Raw genomic sequence first — 15715 nt, forward strand, 5'->3', positions numbered from 1 at the left:
TGTGCAAGGTTAAAGATGGGAGGAGCTCTAGCACACTTCATTGAAGACTTCCAGGGATGTTTTGGAATCTTAGCTTTTGGGGTAATACTTAAGTTTTAAGGCATCTCAGTAATTGTTGCTTTCATTAACTCTCTCCAGAAGCATCTCCCCTAATTTTTATTATTATTATTCTTTCAGCATATTTGTATGGTTTTGTCCCTAAATCAGTAGTCACTACAGTATTCATCTAGATTCAGTTGCGGTTTGTGTTGCTTAGAGCCATTTTTCTTTGCAGAATTAGAATATTGCGAAAGCTATCTATAAGCAGTCCAATTAATTCAGTCATATTTTTCCATGTTTAAACTGAACTTCTTTTAACCTGGTTATAATGAAAAAGAAATTGCAGTGAGTATTTTACATGTCTCTCAATGACACTGATCTCCAGGTCTAACCTGCTACTGAAAAAAGCCCCATCGATCCTGTTCTTTATTATATTTTATAATGTCAGTGTTCCAGAACTTGAGTAATCTTGTCAGTTTTAATTCTATAATGGATTAATAAAAGACCAGATTTGTAAACAAAAGTTTAATTTGAATGCTGTTGAACCACAAGTATTAGTATTTCTAAGTTTCAGTTAGTCCCTTGATGACATCAGCATAGTTTATTTCTGCCACCCTGCCTTGCTTCGCCTTTCTCCCTCTGCTCCATCATTGTAATGCTGTACTTACTCAGAAGAGACTGCCTACATCTGATTTTTACACCTGTGAAATTTGTTGCATGTACTAACTTTAACAGTATTTTGAAAAACTTAATGAATCATAGAATGGTTTGAGTTGGAAGGGACCTTTAAAGCTCATTTAGTCCAACCCCCCTGCAGTAAGCAGGGACACCTTTAGCTGGATCAGGTTGCTCAGAGCCCCGTCCAACCTGACCTTGAGTGTCTCCAGGGATGGAGCTTTACCACCTCTCTGGGCAGCCCGTGTCAGTGTTTCACTACCCTCATTGTAAAAAAAAAATTCTTCCTTATATCTAGTCTAAATCTTTCCTCTTTTAGTTTAAAACCATTGCTCCTTGTCCTATCACAACAGGCCCTGCTAAAAAGTGTGTCCACATCTTTCTTATAGGCCTTCTTAAATTGGTCTGTAATGGGGTCTCCCCACAGCTTTCCCTTCTCCAGGCTGAAGAACGCCAACTCTCCCAGCCTGTCCTTGTAGGGGAGGTGCTCCAGCCCCTGATCATCTTCGTGGCCTCCTCTGTACCCGCTCAAGCAGGTCCGTGTCTGTCTTGTGCTGGGGGCCCCAGAGCTGGACGCAGCACTGCAGGTGGGGTCTCACCAGAGCAGAGTAGAGGGGGAGAATCCCCTCCCTCAACCCGCTGGCCACACTTCTCTTGATGCAGCCCAGGATGTGAATGGCTTTCCGGGCTGTGAGCGCACATTGCTGGCTCATGTCCAATTTTTGTCTACCAAGCCATGAAATTTGCCTTATCTTTGTAAGATGGGCTTCAAGTTTTCTTTCTTGCAACCAAATTTGAGGCTTGACAGTCTTCCATTGGTATTTTTCTTCAAACTGTGCTTGATAAGGCATGATCTTCAGTATAACCAGGTTTGCATTTTGAAATAAATATGATTTGTAGAAGTTTTACTAACCCCTTTTGTCTTGTCACATCAGTTTTTTAGTTGTTGAAGTAGGAAATAGTGAAGCTATGGTGTTATTTTCCTTAGGCAGTTGGTATCAGAAGCCTTTGACAAATAATAGTAAACTTCCTGCTTTTAAATTCATTCTATAAAAATATCTTTAATTCTGATGAAACTCCCACACTCTTTTTTAGACTATAAGGAATTTATAACAATGTAAACAGTAGAAATGACCTTTTTGTTAATATTACAAGCAATGGAAGTTAAAACAACTGTGATATTAACAGGATCTTAACTATTGTGCAAATACTGCTATCAAATTCTATTTTTTTTTTTAGAGCATAGTTTAAAATTAGGAAGGCAGTTAAATGCTTGCAATTTATTATTTAAATATCTGTCTTGGGGGACTGCATATGCAGATTTGCATGCATAGAAGTATGCAAATAAGCTATACCAGTTTCATGTGTAAATAAAATCATAATGTGAAACACTCGTTAAACTTAAAATATTATTAAAATTTTCTTGATAGGAACAGAAGTCAGAGAATTATTAGGAAGACTCTAGAGGCAGAGCAACTCAGTTGGATTGTTTTGCTCGTTTCTTTGAAAGATTTTTTTTTTTTTCCCCAAGGCTTTTAAGGGCTTTAAATTTTTAGAACAAAGCCCTATGTTTTCAAAATCCAAGCTAGTTATATGAAATAGACGTTTCCATCAAGCTTAAAGTAGGGCATCACGACCAGTTGTTAGATACCTGTTTTTGAAATCATCCCATTTTTTTGATTGTTTGTCATACATTGATGTATACACGATTTGATTTCTAGAAAAGTAATATTCTTTTTAAGTGTGCAATTGTTCTAGATTTTGCCATAGTTCTTTAGGCTGGCTTTACTAGAATTTTCAAAGGTTCAATACTTTAAATCACTCTGGCAATGAGTATAGTTGCTGGTAATTAAAATGAGTTCTTACAGTCTCTTCTGCCTTGTATTTAAAAATAGAGAAATTTAAGTCTGTTCTTAAAGATCATTTTACAAGCTTACTATCAGTGCGTATTTATTTTCTTTCTCATTTGAGATCCGAGTATTGCGGCTTTACTACGTTCATCTTTAGGAACAGAACAGTTCTTTGGTTGAATTGTCTTCAGTCATGGATGGTGAAGCTGAAAGCTGCTTTATGTTTTATATGAAAACAGTTGCTAATACTTGTTGCAGAATCAAATGTTACTTTTTACTTGTACTACTTCTGTACAGGAGCATGCCAGTTATATAATAATTTTGAGATTTTGGGGTAAAGATCTTGTACTAGTTTAAATGTTATAAAGGAACAAGACAGAAATTAAATTTACTAAATTAAAAAAGCCACAAGATGGCATCAAATTGTCAATTCTATCTGTTGCTGCTAACATTTTTTTAAAGGTCAAAATATTACAGACTGTATAGATCTCTACATGGAAACCAGGTGGAATGGTGAATATGCAATGGAATAGTTTGAGGGTTTTTCCATTCATTACTTGGACCTTGTGAAGCCACAATAAGAAACTTTTAATAGCTTTTTCTGTGCTTCAAAAGAGTAAGCTAACTTGGGTATATGTGAAACGTGCCTCTAAGAAAAAATTCTACCAATATAACATGCTTTATTGCTTAAAACATGAGGCTTCATTTTCTAAAATGTAGCATGAGTTATGTTCAGGCAATTTCTGGTTCTAATTGAGGAATCAGTGCAACTGATTGTGCAACTATGGATGTTACTGCTCATTTAGACTTAAGAAAAGTACAAAGTGTCTAAAATACAAATTTTTTTCTGAAATACAGAAAAATACTATCTGGGTCCTTGTATCAGGCGAATGTTGGTAATCAGTGATTTTTTGTGTATTATCACAAAGAATGACAGATGCATTTTTTTAATGGAAAAGATCAACAAACACTGCAGAAGGTTTTAAAATCTGTTAAAAACAAACAAACAGAAAACCCACCAAAAACCAAGCACCAAAACAACAGCCGCCTTCAGGTAACTAAAAACAGCTATAGATTGACCACAGTTTCCTTCTTTAGTTAGATAATTTTTGATGTCCACATAGATGGAATATCTCAGATTTACTATTGCAAGAAGTAGATCTTTTAAAAGGTGTTGAAATTTTTACATTAAAATGGGTTGAGGATGCAAGATATTGGAGGACAGACAAGTGTGGTAAGAATCTGCCCAAAACAATTCGCATCTTCATAATATATTGCAACTTGCCTGTATAATGTAGAAGCAGGGAAGGGAAAATGGATGCATATGTGAAAGGAAAGGCATGAAGTAAGCTGTATACAAAATGTACAAATTTAAGTGATTTTAAGCAATAGACCTAAATCTTGTTGTTATTGTAAACATAGTTTACACTTAAAAAACTTATCAGAGAACATAACAATGTCTGAATTTAAGACAAGTAGAGAAATTATATGAAGGAATGAGGGAAGAAAAGAACACACTAAAAGCTTAATTACCGGGGCATACAATAATAGTGAAGTCAGTCGTCCTTCAGGGTGTGAGGTGTTTTCCTTGTTTGACTGTAAGTGGGAACTGGGATTTTTTCACATGTACTAACCTGTTTTCTATCATGCATTGGTTTGTGAACCGGTTATTTTTAGGTGTTTAGATAGGACAGTGCTAAATAGCAGAAGGCATACACTAAAATAAAAAGAGTTATTGAGCAGACATTTTGTAAATGTCTAATATGATGGGAAACATTAGTGGAATTCATTACATTTCAGTACTGAAAAGTGTATGCAGTGGTGTAGCTGTAAATGATAATGTGAAATTCAGGAAAGTATGAAGCTTTTGGTATCTGTTTTCCTGATTTAATTCTATGTCAAGTTATTGCTTCTGAATGGTTAAATACTCACATTTAATGTAAGTTGTAAGTAAACTATATATAACCTTCTATGGTAAATTCGCACAACTAAACCAAGTAATATGTTTTTGATTAAAATACAATGTTAAGTGGTCGTCTTAAAGAAAATTTGTATTTTTCAAATTACATGGTTTTGTTACCAAATTAGTTTCAACTTATGAATATTCATAATATACTCCTTAACAGTCTCAAACGGCTTATGCATAAGAATTAGGTATGTCATCTTCGAGCAAAACTGTTAAGTGTTCAGAAACTTTGAGGAAATGAATGTTCTTTAAATAGCTAAACAGAGATTTCTGCTGCTTCTAATGCTTAGGGTACAGCTGCACAAACAAAAGCTCCCCTAACTGGAATTGGAATTTGCAGTGTGCTAGTTACTTAATAGTAACTTTTACATTAAAAACTTTACATTAAAAACGATGTGAAATATCTTACTGTGTGCTCACTCAGAAATAAGCTACTGTCTTTACAAGGAGTTAGAGCATGCAGAGGAGGAGTTGACTCCCAGTAGCTATCAGGCCATAAATTACCAGCAGCACTTACCTTGTGTAGTTGAAGGGACCAACTATGAAGTTTACTCTGTCAACTTAATTTTCTTTTCCTCTGGGAGAAATCCTAGCCTGTAGTTCTCTGTGGTTATACCTACCTTGTAAACAGAGCTTGTATCATAACTCAGTACGTTGTCATAGGAAGAACTTATGCCTCTATCTGAATGCTTTTGAAGAGCATAATTTTTTTATCTAAACTTAGCAACTTTTGTTTTCAGGACAACGTGAAATGTTAGCAAAATTATCCTGCTAATGACTTGCTTATTGAAAGCACATTTTCTTCTCCACTTAGTGAATCTTGTCATCCATAATTGCTCTGTACTTATGTTTTTTCCTTATCTTAATAGTATACTTTTCTCCTTACAGATCATTTGAGAAGTGTGGGGTTGAAATATTGATCAGGGTCTCTTTTGCTGCATTGTCTGCAGTTTTACATAATAGGAGGTGGTAATTAGCTCGGTAATAATCATAAAGAGAGAAGAGATGTAAATCACTTACAAAGGATAGATGTATGTAGATGACAATTGAGCTTCTGTGCTAAATATCACGAGTTGTGAGCTGAGGTTCATCCATGAAATTATCGTGGTCTCAGGCAGTGATTTACAGAACTAAAAGTGGTGACCTCCATCATTTATTGATTTGCAGAAATTGTTCTTACAAATAGAAAGGTCATAAGTGTGAAATTGGTAGCAGTCTTCTCTATCTACTCATTTAAATTTACTTCCTACCATTAATCAGGTATTTTCATGTGATTTTTTTTTTTTTTTTAAATGAGCTTCTTTTGTTGTTGTTTTGGGGTGTTTTTTTTCAGTTGCAATGTTCTCAAAGCCCTGCCTTTTTCTTTCAGGCTTCTGAACTAAGTTTTCCATTAATCACTGTAGAGAAGACAATTCAGGGGAAAGTATGAAAAACTCCCAAATAGCTAATTTGCCAGTTGATTTGTTAGGCTTGATTCTGTGTATATTCTGGTGCTTTGTGGACATTCTAGTGAAGAGAGACAGCACAAGCACAAATCATATGGGAACCAAAACAATGCAAGAATTTTCTAAAACTGTAGAATCCCAGAAGGAGCTCCTGGTTCCCTCCCTTTGTTGCAGCTGCTGTAGGACCTGCAGTGTCTATTTGAGACCTTGGAGGCACTGAATAAGTGGAAGAGGAGGCAGAAAAGTTCCGTTACTGATTTGGTAGGGCAGGAAAGAGGAATGGACGTGTGGGACTGCAGACAGTAATAGTTAAGCATCCAAGCAAACTGAATTGGGTTTACTATCTTGAAACTTAGCATCATACAGGAAGAGACATCTCTTTACCTTAATGTTTTTCGTTCCATTTCATAAAGTGTCATGGATTTTGGGAAACATTAAGGGAGAATTTTTCGTATTTCTTCAAAATGTTTAATTAATGCACCGCAGGAACAGTCTTTTCACACAGAAAATGACATTTTTCCATAGAAGCAGATGCAGAATGTTTTATTTCCATGTCCTTGGTTAAAAGAAAGGTGATGTTGTTTGAAATAACTGCAGTCTCTCAGTCCCAAAGCTTCTCTCAAAGGTAGTCAGCCCTTCCTGCTGCTCTTCCTTTACAGTGTGGTATTTTAATTTTTATCATTTTCTGTGTAATTATTGAGAAAGGACGTTGGCAAAAATACCTTTCTCAGATGCTAAAAAAGTAGGTCTTAAAATAACAGTTACTGACTCAAGTGCCCTACATAAATGTTGGTATTTTAATAAGCAGAAAAGATACAGCAAAATTCAGGATTAATCCGTTTCCCACAATGCGGGGTTAAATCCTTATACTGAAGATTAATAGGAGGTTGCTGACTGTAAAAGTCACAAAAGCTGTGCGCTGTACCATATGTCAGCTCCAGCCTATTGTAACTAATCATGGGTGGCTTTGACTAAAGGCTCAGGGAAGAGACATTTTGAGTAAATTTGTGGTTTTCTAAGGGCTTGTCAAGTGATCTTCTCTTCGGTTTGTAGTTCGCAGTTCTTGAGATAAAAATGGAGTTTTAACTTCCATGGTGGAAAATTAAAAGCACTTTCTTTAAACGTTATTTAAATTGTGGAACTTGAGGCTGCTTACATAGTCCCCTGCTCATTAGCTTTTTTTATTTTGAATTACAAAACTTATTGTTATTTACACATGGACATACAAATGTGGTAATGCCATATTAGAGTCCTTTCCAACAGGTTTTTCCGAGACTGGGGTTTCTGACCTTTCAGAGTGTCTCACAGTTGTAGGGTATGCTTCACATAGTGTTTAAGTAATTTTCAGATAAAATTCATGATTCCGTGTTAAAAGGCTTTCTGTCAGCCTTGCAAATTTAAGTGGCTGGAATATATAGCATTTTTTTAGAGTGTTAGTAATACTGTTAGTAATGTGTGTTTTGCTCAGGGAGGTTTCACAGCAGTAGCCGAGAACAGTTTGTTCTTGCAGGAATTCAGTGTTGGTTTGGAACCAGACGTGTGTGACCTCACTGTTTTCTTACGTGGTGTGTTGACTCTGCAGAGTTAACAAGAATAAATAGTAGTGCAGGTCTTTTGTTTGTTACATTAAGGTAATTGGATAAGGCATGAGCAGAACTAATTATCATGAGTGCTATTTCTGGTCACTAAAACACTTCAAGGCAGGAATGCATTGCAATTTCTTGGTCCTAGTTTTCCATCCAGAGCATGAACAGATCTTGTTGAAATGTATATAGCCAATTGCTTATATTTACATTAGTAACCCTTGGTGAAAGTGATCATAGGTAAAATGAAAAATAGAAAAGGTTTTTTTGAATATAGAAAAAAGTTTCTGATTGGCATTTGATGGTTAAAATGTAAACCTGTGAAAGCTTATGAGGTGGTCTGTCCTCCCTACGTCTAAAACAGAATCTGAAAATAGTTTTGAATATTTTCACTATTTTCTTTCTTCTCTTTAGTGGGAACTTATTGCTGTCATTTTCATGATACCTTCTGTAGCTCCGTGTTCATTTAAAAAACCCTTGTACCTGACAAGAAGGCTAGCTGTTAACGTTACCTCTTCTGTCTTTTAAAAGGAAGGTGCTTCTGCTCGAAAAACACAAACTCCAGCAGCACAGCCTGTACCACGGCCAGGTAAGGTAGCCTACTCTCATTTGTGCTTGTGTTCCAAATAAGTCTTACGTTTCAAAGAAGTACTATTTAAAACTTCGGTTAGCTGAAGAATGAAGTGGAGATCATTTATTTGTGGCCTTGAACTGCATATGTATTGGAAAAAACATGTAACTTTTTGGTTGATGTTATACCATGGGGCTTGGGTTCATTCTCTTCAGTGTGTTTTCCAGTTAGCCTATTGAAAAGTTGCACTAGTGAAATTAAAATGTGACGGACTTTTTGGTTGTCAGCTTGGTAGTTCATGAGTGCCAAATCAAATACATAATAAAAGCTGGTTAATGCTTCAAGGAGAAACGACCTAAACAGAAAAGCTAATCTCAAAAAGAGGTATGTTATTACTTCTATAATATATCAGAAATAAGTCTTTCTCTGAATTATTGTCATTACTTCTTCATGCTTAGCACATTAGGTATCTGTAATGGGGCCAGAATCCTCAACTGGCTTTTTAATTCCCAGTTAGTAGACTTTAGCTACCAAGTCAATTTTGTATGTCAGATTGAATCTCTAATTGACATTCAAAGGTAGAATGATATAGGTACTTTGTTTTGCTTTAATGAGAAAACTTTAGAAAGAGTTTTTAAACGAGTGTAAGAGTAAAGACAGTACTAGAGGATCAGTGTTTCCAAACAGCTAGGTGCATAACTGCACCTAGTTTACATACTATGAGAATTTCTGGTTTGGTGAAAGAAAGCCTCAAGTGAAAGGTGTTGTTTAAGAACAAGATGATGGTTATTGTTGTTATGAAAGTATTGAAAAGGGGACATTTTGGGTTTTTTGGAAACAAAGATTACCTTTTTAAAATAATATAATTTCTCTAGAAGTACTGCTAGAGTACTATATATTCTTGTTGAGACTACTGAATGCTTTCAATGTGTGCCTTGCTAATTCCTTGAGATTTATTAGTAGGATTTAATGCTAAGACTTAATATTGTAGAAATTATTCTCTCCCTAAATGTATTCTAACGTTGAATGTTCTCAGCATACATAAATGCTGTTGTGCACAGATTCTTCTGTTTGGTTATTTTGGTACTAGAAAGGTCATACTGCCTGTCATACTTATCTCACTAGCCCCGTTAAGCATAATAATGCAAATGGATTTGACAGACAGCAGTATGAAAAGGGTAGAAGTGGCAAGAACAGAAATCTGACTGAGCTGTCACAGCTCCCTACTGCTAACTGTGACTTCATGGGCATTAACTGGCAGAAGGGTATTTTTTTGTACATTATATAGGTTATACTGATACTGCCTTCTCTAAGGCCAATCTAATCCATTATCTTCTCTCTATAAAGACAGATGTAGTCTGAAGAAAGTGTGTACTGCTTCATTCAAAAAAAACCCAGCCAAACTCAAAATAAACCAACCAACCAAAAAAAAAAAAAGCCCAGAACACAAAACCAATTTATCTTTCTGTCTGATCTAGGATATTTTGGGGTTTGGAACTTTAAGAAAAACCCAGTTGTTCTGTTCTTAGCAGTCGAAGTATTTAAAGCATGCAATTTCCAGGAGGATGCTGCTTCGCACTTAAGAAGTGTTAGTTGAATTTTACAAACCGGTTGTAGAATACTGATTTGAAAAAAAATAAGACGTGCTTTTTAAGTTACAATTTTTTCCTGCACCTTTCTGCAGTACCAACTTTTCTACTAACCTGTCCTGGTACAACTGTCAAATTGCTACCCCCCACCCCCCCCCCTTTTTTTTTTTGGACGGGGGGGGGGGGGGAGCAGCTGACACCGCCTGTATTTCAGGAACTTTTTTTTACATTAAGGAAATACCAAGATTTAACAAAGAAAAATTAAAAAAAAAAAAATCATTGGGTAGGTAGAGTTCATGTAGTTCAATATAGTGTTGCCAATTATATCTGTGTGTTTGACAGTGTCAGGAAAAGATAATTAAGGATATGGTCTCAGTATTTCAACAATGGCAACTATGTGTTGTGAATATTTATACTGTTCTAGGAAGTTTCTGAAACAGTTGGTCATAAATAAACATGAGCAAGTTGGTGCTATGAAATTGGAAGTTAATTAATGAAATTTGTCATGCACAGTAGCAGTTGAGTTAGTCTGCATCAATCTTTCTACTACTCACCATTTTCTGATTTTGTGAATTAGGATAAACACCTATGATGATAATTATCAAGCACAACAGTTCTTTCCTTAAATTAGTGGTCCTGAAAACTGAACTATAAAATGTTTATTTGGAGGAGGACAGGTTATCCAGTAATAGCACCAAAGCAAAGAAAAATATGTGCTTTTCCAACTTTGGACTGAAGTACCTCCCATATTGAGGGGGTCCCAGCTTGGAAGTCTGAAGTGAAACCATTTTATTGGGGGGTGGGGCAGGAATTCCTTGATTTCTGTCTAGCCAGTATTGTTTGTGTGTTTTTGTTTGGTGGCTTGGAGGTTTTTTTGTTGGTGTTTTTTTGTGTGTGTGTGTTTGGTTTTGTTGTTGTGGTGGTGGTTGTTTTGCTTGAGTGCTGCCATATCTGTCAAGTTTTGCTGTTTCTGATGCCCAGAGAGCTCATGTAACTCAAACTGCAATAAAAAATTAGCTTGAGTCAGCCTGAAATTCAGATTTTGGTGGTTGAAAGTTCTATGTGAGTTAAGGATAGCTAAATCCTACAGATATCGTGTACAATAAAAACTACTAATGAAAAGGTGAGGGTCTGTAAAGATTAGTTTGTTGTGAAACAGTCTTTGGGTTAAGCACTATTGAACTTAAGATCTACAAGCAGCTTTTTTCAAGATTGGTGGCAATTTTTGTCAGTGCTGTAGTGCCCTGACCTTTTGAGGAGGAGGGAGAGGGGTGACTAGTTTCAGTAATTAGGAGACATTGACTCAACTGTCCTAACATCTGTTTCAGATGGTCAAAAGCTGTTTGTCTTCTGAATACTGAAACCCAAATTATAGAACTCTTCTCCAGTTTTGTGTATTGCATCTGTGAAAATGATCTGAGTACAGTGTAACTCTTCTCTGTTCACTCCTGCAGCTAAAAGCATTGAAATGTTGCCTTACAATGACATTTGTATTTGTGTGTTAGTCATTCTGACATATTTTCTGGGTTTTTTTTCTCAGTTTCTCAAGCAAGACCACCTCCAAACCAGAAAAAAGGTGAGTCAATTTTAGTTACACGATCCCCTTCATTTTTGTGTGAAGCACGCCCACTCTCTTTTGCCGGAACCACAAGCAACAATGTAAACAAGCGGTGGAAAGCAGTGTTCAGTTTTGCTTAATGTGGGTCCTACCTGTATTAGAGACTCCTGATACAGGGGTATGCTTTTTTGGTGAATGGAAACCTTCGGTTTAGGAAAGATTTGCTACAGTTTTCCTTGAATATTTTTCCGTTATTTTGATCTGCTAAGCAGGAGTTTTGGTTTTGTGTACAGTTCCTTTAGTGAAAAAAGGGAGGCAGAGGGGAAACCCGAACAACCAAAACCACAACAGAAAAGGCTGCAGACAAATGTAACTTTATTATCTCTACAGGATCTCGAACTCCCATAATCATTATTCCAGCAGCCACAACCTCTTTAATAACGATGCTCAATGCAAAGGACCTTCTGCAAGATCTGAAGTAAGTAGCTGATTAGAACATACTGTATAAAAAACTGTTTTCAGATACAAAGGTATACTAGTACCAAATTAGTAATTAAGCAAGAGGGATATATCTACTGTCTCATGACAAGCTAGTTTTACAGACCAGATTATAAAGGAAATTAATGCCTCTTGAATAGCTGGAAGGAAGCAAAAACTTATTATCAGAGTTTTTGTACAGTTGTGACCTGTGGGCCAGATGGGCAGATTGCGAAGAAAGTCTTACAGTACCGTTACTAATGTCTGTAGTGGTCTTCTTTTTTGTAACATATGCATACCTGTGCAACTAATCAATGAACCCTTACAATGGAAGGAGACTTACAGAAGATGAGCAAGGACAGTGTGCTCATGGAGCTCAGAAAAGATTTCAAGTAGTGACCACAGTTTTACTGTAAAGGAGAAGGCGACCAGAGGGTGGCCTCTGTTTTAGATAAATGACTGTATCAGCCGAGCAGGTCAGCTGGTTGTGTAAATAAAGGATTTTTTTAAATTTCACATACAACAAAAATAAGAATAAAGCATTGTCATTAAGTTATTGATGTAAATTCATTCAGGGAAATAATACTGAGTTGCTAAAATTTGTTTATTGTATCACACATCTGATTCTAAGATTTAATTCATTATGGCTGTATGCAATCAACACTGCAAATTATGTTCTTCATGGTAAGGTAAAATTCACTGTTGCGTTAAAAAACCCACAACAAAACAATAGAAAACCACCAACAACAAAACCCTCCAGCCATCTTTCTGCTTGTCCAACAGATCATGCTATTTAGATTTGCGTATCGGTTAATATCAGTTAATTTTTCTGAAACAGGCAGTCATTTTGATAGTGGAGCACACTGTTCAAGACTCTGCAAAAACCAAGGAGCTCTTCTTTCTTCCACCTTCAGCACTTTACTTGTTCTTTATGAAATTGTACATTGCTTTTCTCCAAAAATAGGCTGTCCTTACTGTGCTGCTACAGCTTTCACTGGAGTTGCCCTAGAATTTTTTAAAACTGTGCTGTGAGATACCAGTGCCTTCTGATCTCCAGCTATTTCTAGTTCCTAGATTACTGCCACATGTCATCAAAGATCCAGTAAGCGTGGTGGACTCCTGGTGCCTCTTCTGGAATATTCAATAGGAGAGAAGGCTGGCTTTTAACATTGTAGTTTAATGTGCAAGCAGTTACTGGACTGATATAATTGTGTTGACAGAGGATGTTGCTTGTTTATGTGGGGTTTTATGTTTTAAGAAAAAATTTCACAACTGCAAGCCCTGGATTTTACATCTATGTAATTTGTGACTTTCTGGTACAGGAAGACATATAATGGAACGAAGCACCTATATATGTCATGTCTAAGTATATCTGTGCTAGCAGGCTTGACCTTTTTCTGCTCCACTGGGGTAGAGCTACAGTTAACTTCTCAAGACCTGCCCCAAGAGGAGGCTGATTGGTAGAATACAAAGAACGTGACCCAGAAAAAATGAAATGAAGTTTAAGAGTTCGAAGGAGGACACTGATATAGTTAGCAGGTATGAAAGACAAAGTGAAGAGGTAAGGTATGTTAATGAATTGGAAGTGCAACAGCAGAATTCAGAAGAGCAAAATATTAATTTAGGCGTGACAGTTCTAGCAGTCTTCTAGAAAATATGCCACCTGGCCTGTAGTTTTTTGCATTCAAACTTATTGAAGTAGTTTATTTAGGAATGGCTGCAGGGTTTGCTTTTACTGTTCAGGTATGCCGAGTGTAGAACTAGCCTTGATGTAGAGTGATTGATAGATATGTGATGGTTTTCCAGGGAAAGAACACTTACCTAATTTCTGCCTCTAAGTCACCGCCTTCTTTAACTCATTCCCCACTACAGCTAAATTTGGCAGAAGAGTAGAGATTTGGAAGACACATGTCATTGCTAAGTTTTGGAATAAAGAAATGTTGTCCAGATAGAAAAGACACACCCAAATTAATACTCCTGCCCTTACCCCTGCTGAGGAAGATGCAGGTAGATTTGAATTTCTTGTATTTCTTGAGGTAATCAGCGTGATTGTATTAACCATCAGAGATCAATGATATAGCAGAAGGGGAAGGGAATTTTGGAGCTGAAAGTCTAAGAGATGTAGGAGAATCCTGGGAGAGTGAGGTCCCCAGGATTGTTAGGGTATGGAAGCTGTGATACATATGTGGCACAGGCTGTTTACAGGGCAACTTTCTTCCATGCCTGATACTTGAGGCAGCACAGTTCTGTGAACAATGGGATAATAAAGAGTATTTGGGTTTTATAAATAAAACCACCTTTTGTGATTCTCCCCACTTAAGTGTTTCTTTTAAAAAAAAAAACCAAGCAAACAAAAAGGTTAGCTGAAATTATAGAGATCAAACCATTTAAAATCAAAGTTACAGCTGGGAATCCCTGTCTTTTAGGATAGTCTTCGTCTAGGATGCTGGATTTCTTTTGTAAGTAACAGGACTGCGAAGCATTGTCACTTCGGATATGGGAAAAAGTAATCGCGGAATCATTGGCTGGTATTTTAGGTTGTTTACTGTAAAATAAACAGGACAGTGTTCGTCCAGTGCTGCAGTAGGCATTAAATTGTCAAGGACTGAAAGAAACTTATTAATTATACCAAAATTTATAGGAAGCCTGTTCATAGCTCTGTAGTATGTTGGGGTGTTTTTTAATCGCCAAACTTGCCTGACATTTGTATGATGCTTAGCATCTTTAATTCATCACTAGTGTTATGCTCTCTTTTGATGTGGAGAATATGGAAAGCAGGAAAGCTATCATGAGTAGAATGAAGTATATGGAATGATAAACTGGAAGCCTGTTACAATTTTTTTAAGATACCTGATTTGTCTGTTGGATTTGTTTGTTGCAGCTTAGATTTTGTAGGGGGACAGTTCTATATATAATTGTAACGTGTACAATTCACATGCTGATAACATGCAAATATTCTTGATAACCTTTTTTTGAAAGATTATTTTTCTAAGGAGTCAAATGTAAGATAAAAATTAAGAGTTTCTAAAATATAGAAAAGATACAATTTCCTTTAAAAGCAGATCTGCAAAACTTTGTGGTATATTGTGAAGCTTCTTAAAAAACATTTCTTATAATACACTTTATTCTTATTCGCTATCTGAATGTAACACTGGATATCATAATTATTGTGTAAAATCTGGCTTTCCTGCCTAAGTGTTTGAGAGTATCTGAAGTTAGGCTTTTCAGAGGCAATGCTTCTGCTTCAACATGGAACAAAAGTGAAGCAGGAATTATATCAGGCAGATGTAAATGATTAGATGATGATTATGTATTTTTATTATGATGATGCTTTTACTCATGGTGTGTTTCACCATATGTGGCCAGGCAACTTGCTGAGATATATCCAGCTTTGATATTGAGCAAACTATCTGAAAGATTCAGGGATGATGTATTGCAAGAAAAACTTTGTTCTTTTGCAAAAATAGGTGTATGAAGCTTTTGGTACTGTAATCCAACAAAAATATTGAGAGGGTTGTAAAAATAAGTCTCCAGTTCTAAACCCAATGAAAGGTACATTACAGTGATGTTACTGTCCAGCATTGGAGTTGCCTTACTCTCTGTTCATGGATTCTCAGTATACCTGAGCTGGGGGCCAGAAAGTGCCGACCTGACCTTGGTGAAAGTGTTTTACAGTTAGTGCTGGCAATTGAGGTGCATTTAGAGCCTGGGCATGAGCAGTGGGTAGTATCTTACCAGTTACCTCCCATAATTTGATCTTGTTCAATCGCTCACCTGTTACCTTAGGAAAGGCACCTGCTGTCATCGTAAAGTGAGGAAGTGCACAGTGTTTATGTGGATAATGATTCTGGCAATTAACAGCAAGATAATTGATTACTATTAATTTCCTAGTAGGAGTGTAAAAATGGATTTGAAGTAGATGTGGAAATGTTTTTTCTTTACTGGGGAAGAGGAATTTGGAG

At 36.4% G+C, this 15715-nt stretch overlaps 1 protein-coding gene across 1 annotated transcript in view; it reads left to right on the forward strand.

Moving 5' to 3' along the window:
• Positions 1-15715, forward strand: part of CDC73 (cell division cycle 73) — a 115095-nt gene that overhangs the window by 88069 nt on the left and 11311 nt on the right. The window contains exons 11-13 of the mRNA XM_086462567.1: positions 8090-8147; positions 11259-11294; positions 11667-11754. Of these exons, the coding sequence (XP_086318693.1) occupies positions 8090-8147; positions 11259-11294; positions 11667-11754 (182 nt within the window). The remainder of the gene's footprint in view (positions 1-8089; positions 8148-11258; positions 11295-11666; positions 11755-15715) is intronic.

Source organism: Leptosomus discolor, chromosome 3, assembly GCF_034619465.1.
Source record: "Leptosomus discolor isolate bLepDis1 chromosome 3, bLepDis1.hap2, whole genome shotgun sequence".
NCBI lineage: Eukaryota > Metazoa > Chordata > Aves > Leptosomiformes > Leptosomidae > Leptosomus > Leptosomus discolor.